Raw genomic sequence first — 12689 nt, forward strand, 5'->3', positions numbered from 1 at the left:
TGCAGGCGATTTCGATTAAGATTTCATACTGCTGAATCCACTCAGATTCTTGTTAATAAACACTTCTCATATAAATTTTCCTTGGAAATTTTGCATATATTTTCCTTAAAGAGGTCACTCTATAAATTTCTTGTGCAATCCTTGTTTATTTTTTGAATCAGAATTATGTTATCATTACAGAATAAATTTGCAAGTCTTCCTTGGTAACCAGTCTCCAACACGGCCACCAATGATCCCCATCTCCTGATATTTCAAAACCCATGCATTTGTCTTGCACACTGTATGAGGATAGGTTTATCAGCAGAAAAACCAATAAAATAGGGCATACGTGACAATCACTTCCTCAGTTAGATCACAAAACACTGCACCTTCTACACTGAACTCTCTCAAGCCATCATTATGGGAGAAGCCAGCAGCCATAAGGAGACACAGGGAGTCTTGTGGACAGGCTGTCCACAAACTAAGTCTCATATGCCTGAAACATTGTAAATCAACTACACTTTAATTAGGAAAAAAAAAAAAAAGGACCGAGTCTCATTCCAACAGCTAAAAGAAACTAAGGTATGTCAACTACCACATAAGAAAACCTGAAAGTAGATCCTCTAGCTTCAGATGACTACAGTACCAGCCAACAGCTTGATTACAACCTTCTAAGAAATCCTGAACCAGACTCACCAGGCTAAACCACTTCCGGATTTCTGATCTTTAGAAACTGTGCGAGATATAAAGTCTTTGTTATTTTAAACTGCTGAGTTTTGGGGTAATTTGTTATAAAGCAATAGATAATGAGAAAACCTTCCACTGTATTTCACTACAACAAGCATCAACTGGTTCTGAAAGGTTGAACAGAATTGCTAGGGAAGATCTGGTATTTGAGGAAGATGTACATTCAATAAAAGTTTTCTAGGATACAAGTCAATTCAGATTTTTTTAAAGTTCTCGCTGCAAAAAACAAACAAAAAAAACTTTGTGTTTTCCAAGAATACTATTCATTTTTTATATATTTTAAATATGGACGTGTTGGTCACTCTGTTGTGTCCGACTCTTAAGACCCCAGGGACTGTAGCCCACCAGGCTCCTTTGTCCATGGAATTGTCCAGGCAAGAATACTGGAATGGGCTGCTGTTTCCTTCTCCAGGTGATCTTCCCAACCCAGGGACTGAACCTGGGTCTCCTGCATTGCAGGCAGATGTTTTACCATCTGAGCCACCAGGGGAGCCTATATTTTAAACATGGCAATATACAATCTTAAATGCGCTTGTATCTCTATAGGGCTAGTATTCCCTTTCAATTTTTGATATCATGTTTTGTCTGTTTTTCCTTTTTTTAATCTTCCTTATGTCATCCTTATTAATCCCTCCTTGTAATTTTCATTTATTTCATCATCCATGTCACACATTGGTATTGATAATCTTAGTGCTGTTTATTTTTATATCATACTAAATTTTCACTTTTGATCTTTACTTTAAAAGAAGTGTTATTTTCAGTTATAATGTTTTAATTAAAATTTTAGACAATTTTATACTAAAAAGTTGAAAAAAATGTTTGAGGGCTTCCCTGGTGGCTCAGACAGTAAAAAATCTGCCTGCAATGCAGAGACCCCAGTTCGATCCCTCCATCAGAAAGATCCACTGGAGAAGGAAATGGCAACTCACTCCAGTATATTCTTGCCTGAGAAATCCCATAGACAGAGGAGCCTGGCAGGCTACAGTCCATGAGATCAAAGAGTCCAACACAACTTAGCAACTAAATGATTAATGAAACGTTTATTTTGGCATTACTTTTAATGTTCAGTTGAACTGAATATGGACAGAGAATGCAGCCTGTATGGCTATTTTTTTGTGAATTTATTAAGATTAATGTTGGAACTACTACATAATCAATTTTTAAAAAGCACCCCTGGATTTTAAAAATAATTTCTATTCTCTTACTTGCTATTCATTATAAAAATTTTCTTTATAGTGCTATTCAAAATCCTTTTAATTATTACTTCTATTTGTTTCCATGATTCATTAATTTCTGAAATAAATGAAATTTTCCCACAGTTGTAACACATCTTACCATATGGGTAGAATATACTTGATCTTATGACTGCCTTCAGACTTTCCCCCCTGCATTTTTTAGGTACATGAGTGTGTGAGTGTGTGTGTGTGTGTGTGTACATGTATATATGTGCTATACAAGGTTTAAATTAAAATCTAATTTTGACAGATTTTTAGACAGTAGTTTGTTTTCAAACTATCTTAGAAATATTTAAACTCATATGGTTAAAAAAATTTATTTTTAGTAAATCTTTGCCATCGAAGATACTTAGATATGTAGATCTCACTAGATGGTTTAGTCATTTAGTTGTGTCTGACTCTTGCGACCCCATTGACTGTAGCCTGCCAGGCTCCTCTGTCCATGGGATTCTCCAGGCAAGAATATTGGAGTGGGTTGCCATTTCATTAGCTTTATAAAAGAACACTGCAATTCTCTCTTTTCTGCCATAATGAAAATAGAACATATGTAGAAACATATTAATAGAATGGAACCATTGGCAAATTATACTCTAGATGAGGTTTGGACTCAGAAATTTTTCATGAGAAAATATATTATTATAAAAGATTCTAAGTCATTATTTTCACATCAAGTTTTAATCAAAATGACTACTCCAAATATTGCAATTACTCTCCTCATATCCCAAAGAATAATCCATGAGTATTTTATTACCATATTGTCAATAATTTGATAATAAAATACCTTTAGAGGTTCTAGTTCTTGATGGCAATGTAGGGGGATCCATAACTTACCTACCAGGGACACACCAAATCTACAACTATACAGGGAACAATTTTCTCTGAAAGAAATCCAAAAACTAGCTGAGTGACTCCCACATACTAGTGGGAAAAAAAAAAAAAAAAGACTGATATTGAAATGGGTAGGAGAGGCTGAGTCACAATCTAACTATAAATTCCACTCCTGGTATGGAGACCCACAAATAGGAAGAAAACACACAACTCTTGAGCTTCTTTTTGAGGAGCAAACAATTTGAACTCTGTATCTGGTACCCCAACTTTTAAGACCTGCACCTGAGCAACAAATAACCAAAACATTTAACTTTGAAAGTTAATAGGGCTTCTGTCCATGACACACACAAGGCTATAGTGAGCTCAGAAACATTACACAGACAGTCCATGAGGATTCACTATGCCAACACCCAGGGCCCAGCCAAAAGGCAGATAATTAAAATTGCCTAGTCTTTCTGTAAAAGAGACTTGGACACTTATATTAAAGCTTCAGTTTAAGTGTCAGGCATCTAATTTAGGACATACCTAGAAGCTTACTGAATACTCTCCAAAGACCAAGAAGGCTGGCAAAAGCCACCTTGGTGTCCTCCTCTGTCTCACTCCAGGTCACCAGTATCTCCCAGAAAGAGACTTGTGCACATGTCTGGTGGCCTGGTTTTTGCTGCTGCAGCTAAGGAGGTACTACCTTGATCATCTGGCTCTGGCTGTCACAGTGGTTAGCGTTTGTCAGCCCCACAGGACTGAAACAAATGGAGAAAGAGAACATAAGCAGCAACAACTCAGTGGACAAAGCAGAGAGGTAACAGACAGGCACCCAATCTTTCTGTGAAAGAGGACTATTGTCCTATTTTCATAGATTTGGCCTGAGGGGAGGGCATCAAATTAAACACAAGTCTAGGGCCAGCTGCAATCTTGGGAACTAATTGGACATCAACTTCGCAAAGACCCTGTGCCCAGCCCCAGGTCACTGGTTATCTCTGAGAAAGGAGCTTCTGCCCATGTTTGGTGTACCAACTTTTGTGGTTGCTGTCCAGAAGAAATAAGCCTTGATGCCTGGCTCTAGTGGCTAGTGGGTCTTGAGTTCATGGATCTATTTGGATGACACAAAGGAAGAAATGGTTTTTAACTATCATGCTGGACTCAGTACACAGAGAGCAGAGTGAAAGGTCCATCTCCCAGACGTCCATGGAAAGAGGTATCTATGTATAACTTAAAAGCTGCTGCCCAAAGTCTGGCTTCCAATAAGCCCAAATTTAGGTGCTGACTGAGACCCTCCCTTTTAGGATACAGGCAGGTCTTGGTAAACCCTCAACTGCTGGGAGCCTAAGAACCAAGTAGGCAGTTTGGACAATCACAAGGATATGGGAGACAACCAAGAAATAGGACAGGGTTAAACATTAAGGTTTATCTTCTATATGAAGTAACACCTTCAAGACAGGGAGAAGAGGTTGTTTTATCTAATATAGCAGTCCCCAACCTTTTTGGCACCAAATTCTGGCTTTGTGGAAGACCATTTTTCCATGGACTGGGGGTTTCAGGATGATTCAATCACATTACATTTCCTGTGCACTTTATTATTATTATGTAAGTTCCACCTCAGATCATTAGGCATTAGATCCTAGAGATCGGGAACCCCTGATCTAATACACAGAAACCAACAGAGAATGTTAGGGAAACTGAATAAACAAAGGACAAGTTCCAAATAAAAGGGCAAGATAAAAACTTCACAAATATACTTAATGAAAATGAGATTATCATAATGTAAACGATTTACATGACAAAAAGTTCAAAATAACTAATAAAGATGCTCACCAATGTCAGGAGAACAAACCATGAAAAAAGTGAGAATTTCAACAAATAGAAAATATAGCAAAGTACTCTACAGAAATGATGAAGTTAAAGAATACAACTGTACTGACAAACATGAGGGCTCAAAATCCCTCATTAGAAGATTAGAAGCAAAAGAAAGAATCAGTGAATTCAAATACAGGGCAGTTGAATTCTTCCAACTGGAGCTGCAAAAAGAAAAAGGAACAAAAAAGAGCAAAGATAGTCTAAGGAATTTATGAGAAAACATCAAGAACACAATTATTTACATGAGTCCCAAAATGAGGAGAGAAAAAGGGGAAGAAAATTTGTGTGAAGACATAACGACTCAACACTTCCCTAATCTGGAGAAAGAAACAGACATCCACATCCAGGAAGCCCTGAAAGTTCCAACCATTATGAATTTAAGAAGACCCACACCAATGTATAATATAAATACTCAAAAGTTAAAGGACAGACTCTTTGAAGAAGCAAGAGAAAAACAATCTCTTATATAAAAGGGAACCCCTATAAGACTATTAGCATATTTTCTAGCTGAAAAATATATAGAAGGGCGTGGCATTTTAAAACTCTGAAAAAAATTAAACAGCCAAACAAGAATATTCTGCATGGCAAAGTTATCACTCAGAGTTGGAAAGAGATTTAAAGAGTTATCCAGAAAAATAAAACATAAGAGTAATGACCAATAGCTCAGTCCTACAAGAAATGTTAAAGGGACTTTTGAACATGAAACAAAAGGAAAAAATATAAGCATATATAAACCTCACTGGTAAAAATTAACATATAGTAAAATTAGAAAAAGCTAATGTTGTAAACAAGATTAATCACTTATATAAAGTGCTAACATGAAGGTTTAAAAGACAAGCAGTAAAAATAATTATAAGCACAGTAATTGTCAGTGAATAAGCAAGGTAAGATGATGTAAATGGAGACTTCAAAAATATAAAATATGAGTAAGTAAAAACATAGAGCTTTAGACTGTTACCAAAGTTAATTTGTTGTCAACTTAAAATAGACTATTATAAATATAAATTGTTTTATGTAGGCCTTATGGTAACTATAGAGCAAAACCTAGAATAGGGACACAAAAGATAAAGAATATAGAATTTAAGAATGCCACTACAGAAAATCATCAAATTACAAAGAGTAGCAAGAAAAGTAGAAAGAAAAAAAAAAAGAAATTATGAAACAGCTATAAAATTATTAACAAAATGGCAAGAACTTCATACCTATCAATAATAAAAAGTCATCTTTATCTCACCCACAAGATTCTCACTTAGATGTACAAACACACAGACTGAAAACAAAGGGATGGAAAAGTATATCCCATACTCTTGGAAACCAAGAGAAAGCTGGCGTGGCAACACTTGTAAGAGACAAAGAGGAACATAAAACAAAGACTGTAATAAGAGACAGAGGAGAAAGAAGGTCGTTACATAGTGACAAAGGGATCAATATAACAAGAGGATAGAACATTTGTAAACATGTTAGCACCTAACATAGGAGCATCTAAATATAAATACAATATTAACAGACCTAAAAAGTAAAACAGCCATACAATAATAACAGAGGACTTTAGTACTCCACAGACATCACAAATAGATATATTTCTAGAAATACAACCTTCCAAGACTGAATCATTAAGAAACAGAAAAATCTGAACAGACTGGTAAGTAACTTGAAAGGAAATAATCAGTAATCAAAAATCTCCAACAAACAAAACCCAGCATCAGACAGCTTCACTGGTGAATTCTACCAAATATTCAAAGAATTAATACTAATCCTATCAAATTCTTCCAAAAATTTGAAAAGGGAACACCTCCAAACTCATTATATGGGACAAGCAATATGCTGATACTAAAAGCAGTCAGGACACCACAATAAAAAATAGTTAAAAGCCAATATCCCTGATGAACAGAGATGCAAAAATTCTCAACAAATATTAATAAGCTGAATTCAACATGCAACAAAAGGATCATACACTGTGATCAAGTGGGATTATTTCCAGGATGCAAGGATGAATTGACACCCTCAAATCAATGTGATACACATTAACAAAATTAACCATATAATTCATATGATCATCTCAAAAAAAAAACAGAAAAAAAAGCATTCAACAAAATTCAACACCCATTCATGATACAAACTCTCAACAAAGTGAGTATAGAGAAAAAGTACTTCAACAAAACAATGGCCACATATCACAATACTGCAGCTAAAATCAGACTCAAGGGAGAAAGCCAAACATTTTTTCTCCATGATCAGCAACAACTTGGGGATACCTACTCTCACCACGTTTATTCAATACAGCACTGGAATTCATAGCTAGAGCAATAATGTAACGACAACAACAACAACAACAAATGAAAGGTATCAAATTCAGAAAAGAAGGAGAAAAATAGAAACTGTGTTGTCTCTATTTATAGACAACAATATGTTGTCTCTATTTATAGTCCCTATTTACAGACAACAATATGTGACATCCTGAAAACTCTTAAGCCTTCATCGAAAAACTTAAAATGAACAAATTCAGTAAACTTGCTGGATATAAAAATCAATATACAAAAATCTCTTACATTTCACTAAGAATGAATGAAGAAAGATAAATTTATGAAACAATTCCATTTATCACTGCATCAGAAAGAATAAGCTACCTAGAAATAAGCTTAACAGAGGAGGTGAATGATCTGCACCCTGAAAATTGTATGTTAATGACAGACATTAAAAAAACAGAAGTAGACGTTAAGCTATCCCACACTTGTGGATTGGAACAGTTAATATTATTAAAATATCCATATTACCAAAAGCAATTTATAGATTCAATGTGATACTAAAGGTATTTGTCACAGAAATAGAACAATTCTAAAATTTGTATGCAACCACAAAAGCCCTTAAAGCCAAAGCAATCTTGAGAAAAAGGAACGATGTTGGAGGCACCATACTTCATTTCAAACTATATTACAGAACTATAGTAATCAGAATAGTTTGGTAATGTCATAAAAATACATAGATCAATGGAATAGAATGCAGAGCCCAGAAATAAACCCAGGCACCTGTGGTCAACTAATCTGCAACAAAGGAGCTAAGAATATTCAATAGGGAAAGGACAGTCTCTTCAATAAATAGCATTGGAAAAACTGAACAGCCACTTGCAAAAGATGAAATGGAACTACCTTACACTATACACAAAAGACCCTGTATGCAAGACAGGGAAGGAGACGCAGCTGTGTATAACGGACCTTTGGACTCAGAGGGACAGGGAGAGGGTGGGATGATTTGGGAGAATGACATTCTAACATGTATACTATCATGTAAGAATTGAATCGCCAGTCTATGTCTGACGCAGGATGCAGCATGCTTGGGGCTGGTGCATGGGGATGACCCAGAGAGATGTTATGGGGAGGGGAGGTGGGAGGGGGGTTCATGTTTGGGAACGCATGTAAGAATTAAAGATATTAAAATTTAAAAAATAAAAAAATAAAAAAAAAATTAAAAAAAATAAAAATGGACTAAAGTCTTAAGCATAAGATCTGAAACCATAAAACTTAGAAGAAAACAAAGGTGTAAGCTCCCTGAAACTGGTGTTGGCTGTGATTTTTTTGGATTTGACACCAAAACCAAAAACAACAAAAGTGAAAATAAACAAGTGACACTACATCAAACTACGAAGCTTCTGTACAGCAAAGGAAACCACTAACAAATGAAAAGGTAACATAATAAATGGGAGAACAAAGCTGCAAACCATGCATCTGAAAAAGTGTTAACATCCAAAATATATAAACAAGTCCTATTAACACATCAGCAAAAAACAAACAGTTTGAAAAACGTGCATCACTTCTGAATAGACATTCTGCCTAGAAACATATACAGATAGCCAACACTTGAAAAGGTGCTCAATGTCACTAATCATTAGGGAAATGCCAATCAAAACCACACTGAGATATTGCCTTATACCTGTTTGAATGGCTATTATCAAGAACTGTTAGTGACCATGAGAAGAAAAGGGAACACTTGTTCACTTTGGTGGGAATATAAATTGATGAAGCTACTATGAAAATAGTATGGAGCTTCTTGAAATAATTTAAAATAGAAATATACTATCCTGCAATTCTCCTTCTGGGTACTTATCCAAAGGAAGAAAAAGCACTAACTTGGAAATACACCTGCATCATTATTTATAATACCCAGGAAATGGAAGTGCTTATGCTGGAAGCATCCATAATGATGAATGAATGAATAATGAAAAATGGGATGTGTATACACACACACACACACACACACACACAAATATTATATTATTCAGTCAAAACAAACAAACAAACCAGGAAATGTTGTCACTAGTGACAACATGAATTAACCTTGAGGGTGTTATGCTAACTGAAATAAGTCTGTTATGTCAAATATAAGTATATTATGTCTGTTATGACAAATATCATATGATCTTGCTTATATACGGAATCAAAAACAAAACAGCAATCACACACACACACACACACACACACATGCACACAAAACATAAAACAACCAACTCATAGATACAGAGAACAGGTTTGTGACTGTTTGAGACAGGGGGTGGGTAAAGTGTGTGAAGATAGTTAAAAGGCATAAACTTCCAGTTATAAAATAAGTAAGCTTCCAGGATGTAAAGTACAGCTTCGTAACTACAGTTGATAATACTGCATGGTATATTTAAAACTTGCTAAAAGAATACAACTTAAAAATCCTCATCATATCAAAAAGACAAAAAAATGGAACTATGTGTGGGGATAAAAGTTAACTAGACTAATTGGGACAATTATTTCACAATATATACATATATCAAGTCATTATGCTGAATACCTTACACTAATCTAATATTATATCTCAATAAAATAAATTAAATACCTTCAGATTATATTTATGAGCTTTATCCAAAATAGTTGGTACCAAGTTATCAGTAGGTTCTCCATTCTCATCATTCAAATCAGGTGGGTACCAAGATAGGGCTAGTACACCTAATAGAAACAACCAAAAAGAAAATAAAAATAAACATAGGAACAGAAAAGACTACAGGTTTTCTTAAAAAAAAAAAAAAAAGGCAGACAAGGACAGTATTAACAGTAAAAAGAAACATATTCAAATAATGTTATTTTGTTACTTTACTTAAATACCACTTACAGTTATTCGATTACTTTTATACTCAATACTTTAACCTTTTTCTCAGGTATTAGTATCTTTTAATTAATAGATTTTAGTTTTTAAAATAAGTTATAGATTTACTGAAAAGCTGTACAGAAAATAAGAGTTTCTGTATTCTCCTCTCCTACTCACCATCCTCCCATGCCATACAGTTTCTCCATTAATATTAACATCTTACATTAGTGTGGTAAATTTGTTACAACTGTGATGAACCAATGTAGATATATCATTATTAACTAAAGTCCACAGTTTACATTAGGGTTCCCTCTTTGTACTGCACAGTTCTATGGCTTTTGACAAATGTATAGTGTCAGGAACCCACTATTTATTACAGTATCACACAAGGATAGTTTTACTGCCTTCAAAACCCATTGCACTCCACTTAATAACTCCTCTTTCTTCTTTTCAATCCCCCAAAAAATAACTGATCTCTTTACTGTCTCTATATATTCTGCCTTTTTCAGAATGTTATATAGATAGAATCGCAAAGTAACATTTTCAGACGGCTTCTATACTGTGAAATGTGCATTGAAGTTTCATTCATATCTTTTTATGACTTGACAGCACATTCTTTTTATTGCTAAATAACATTTCACTCTATCAATATGTCATAGTTATCCATTTACCTGTTGAAGACATCAATGTTTCTTAAAAATTTTGGCAATTATAACAATAAAGTTGCTATAAACAAATAAGTGCAAATTTTTGTGTGGATCAGTATCACTTAACAGAAGACTCAAGTGATTTTAAAATTACAGTTTATCCCTATAATACCTACTTGCTTTTGAACTAATAAACTACAAAAAGAAAGTTTTAAAAACAATAAGCTTGCAAAGAATTATTAACTAGGGGAAGAAATCTTTGAAATCAACTAATTCAAACCCTCATTACCAACATAAAGCAAGAGGCCACTGAGAGCATGGTGAAAAGTGAAAGAAAGTGAAAGTGTCAGTAGCTCAGTCATGTCTGACTCTTTGCCACCACATGGAGTGTAGCCCACCAGGCTCCTCTGTCTGTGGAATTTTCCAGCAAAAATACTGGAGTGCATAGCCATCCCTTTTTCCAGGGGATGTTCCTGACCCAGGGATCGAACCCAGGTCTCCCACATTGTGGGTAGATTCTTTAGTCTGATCCACCTCTAAATCATATAACAGACTCTTTAGGACAAGAAGAAAAGTACAATGTTATCAAAAGACAAGCATGTGGAAATGAAAATAGAAAACAAAAAGGCAAAGTTAGAAACTGGCAGAGAACTAAATTTAAGTCTTAAACCTTGTGTTACCTATGTCATGTACAAACAGAAGAGCTTCCCCAGTGGCTCAGTGATAAAGAATCTGCCTGCCAATGCATGAGACATAGGTTCAATCCCTCGGTCAGGAATATCCCCTGGTGAAGTAAATGGCAACCCACTCCAGTATTCTTGCCTGGGCAATCATGTGGACAAGAAGCCTGGCAGGCTATAGTTTATGGGGTCACAAAGAGTTGGAAACAACTTAGCAACCAACCAAACAAAGCAAATACAAGAAAACCAATACAAACAGAGCAGTCCCACCTACAGAAACAAAACAGAACTTGGAGGTTAAGTTAACAGAAAAAAAGGTATCTGTCTCCTACACAATTTTATTTCATGAAAAATATAAAAACAGCAACAAGAACAGTGAGACAGAAAAAAATTATAATACGTGGGGCTTCAGGGGAGCTTTTAGTTAGCCATGAAAGCAGTCATTAAAAAAAAAAAAAAATTGATCAGGAAACTCTGTAGACAACGGATCAAACATTTAAGCTGCCAAAGTTCCCCGCTTATAAGAAGTACATCAATTTCATGCAATGTGATTGTAAACTTCATATAAATTGATTGTAAAGTGTCACCAATGAAAAGCGACAATACGAATTTTCTCAACATGGGACCTATCAAAAAAACCTGAAAAAAAAGAAATGAGAAAGAACATGAGAAAACAATATAAAGGAGAAACATACAAAAGAAAGTTTATGCCACAGAGTTCAGAAAATTATGAACATGGCATGTTTCCATGGAATTAAAAGCAAAACAAGATTCCTGTTTCTAATAGTAGATTAGGATACTCAGACCAAAATTTCCAACAAAAACAAATTATTAGATAAAAACGGGAAAGAAAAACTTCCAAAAGTCAAAGAGCTGAAGAGAGTAAAGAACTAACTACATGTCTAGAATGAAGTGAAAATGTGAAGTCAGAGAGGTAACTGAGCAAGGAAGTCAGTCTGCCCTAAGCAAAACTGGCAGAAGTAAACCAGCCCTCAAAAGCAGCAGGTGAAATCCCACATGGATAATGCACAGGAAGTCCTCTAACTCCACAGAGAATGTAAAGTAGCTAGTATTTCCTACTGTATTGGTAAACACAGATATAGAATATTTTCATGATCACAGAAATTTCTATTGTATAGCATTGCTAATACACTGATTCTCCAAACAACTTAGCAACTGGTTCTCGTCCAGTGATTTCTTCCTCTTTATCCTTGCTGAAGATACACTCTAAGGCTTAGGGAAAACGTTCCTTGTTCTTCCTTATCCTATTATTGTGTTTCAGCTGTTTTATTGTATTATCACTTCTACATGTTGAATTATATCCCCATATCGTGCTCCATAATCCAATTTATCTTTGTACAGTGTATTTTGGGCTGTGTTACTCATGAGCTTTGAATAAGTAATTGCCTGGGAACCAAGCCAATGATGGTCCTACTTTGGGAGGGGAACTGGCCCATTTAAAATGTTAATGAATCCTTCAGAATAACCTGAAAGGTTTCTCTAAAATATGTCGACCAAGTATCATTTATACGTAAAATCTACTACAGCATATTTCTACCATTCCAATTGCTAAGTGAGAAAGGATATTCTTTAAAGTCCATTCTTGGAACATT

General features: G+C 35.0%; 1 protein-coding gene across 1 annotated transcript in view; it reads right to left on the reverse strand.

Annotated features, from left to right (window-relative positions):
• Positions 1–12689, reverse strand: part of MANEA (mannosidase endo-alpha) — an 85881-nt gene that overhangs the window by 28458 nt on the left and 44734 nt on the right. The window contains exon 3 of the mRNA XM_004011265.6: positions 9501–9610. Coding sequence (XP_004011314.2) covers positions 9501–9610 — 110 coding nt within the window. The remainder of the gene's footprint in view (positions 1–9500; positions 9611–12689) is intronic.

This window comes from Ovis aries, chromosome 8 (assembly GCF_016772045.2).
Source record: "Ovis aries strain OAR_USU_Benz2616 breed Rambouillet chromosome 8, ARS-UI_Ramb_v3.0, whole genome shotgun sequence".
NCBI lineage: Eukaryota > Metazoa > Chordata > Mammalia > Artiodactyla > Bovidae > Ovis > Ovis aries.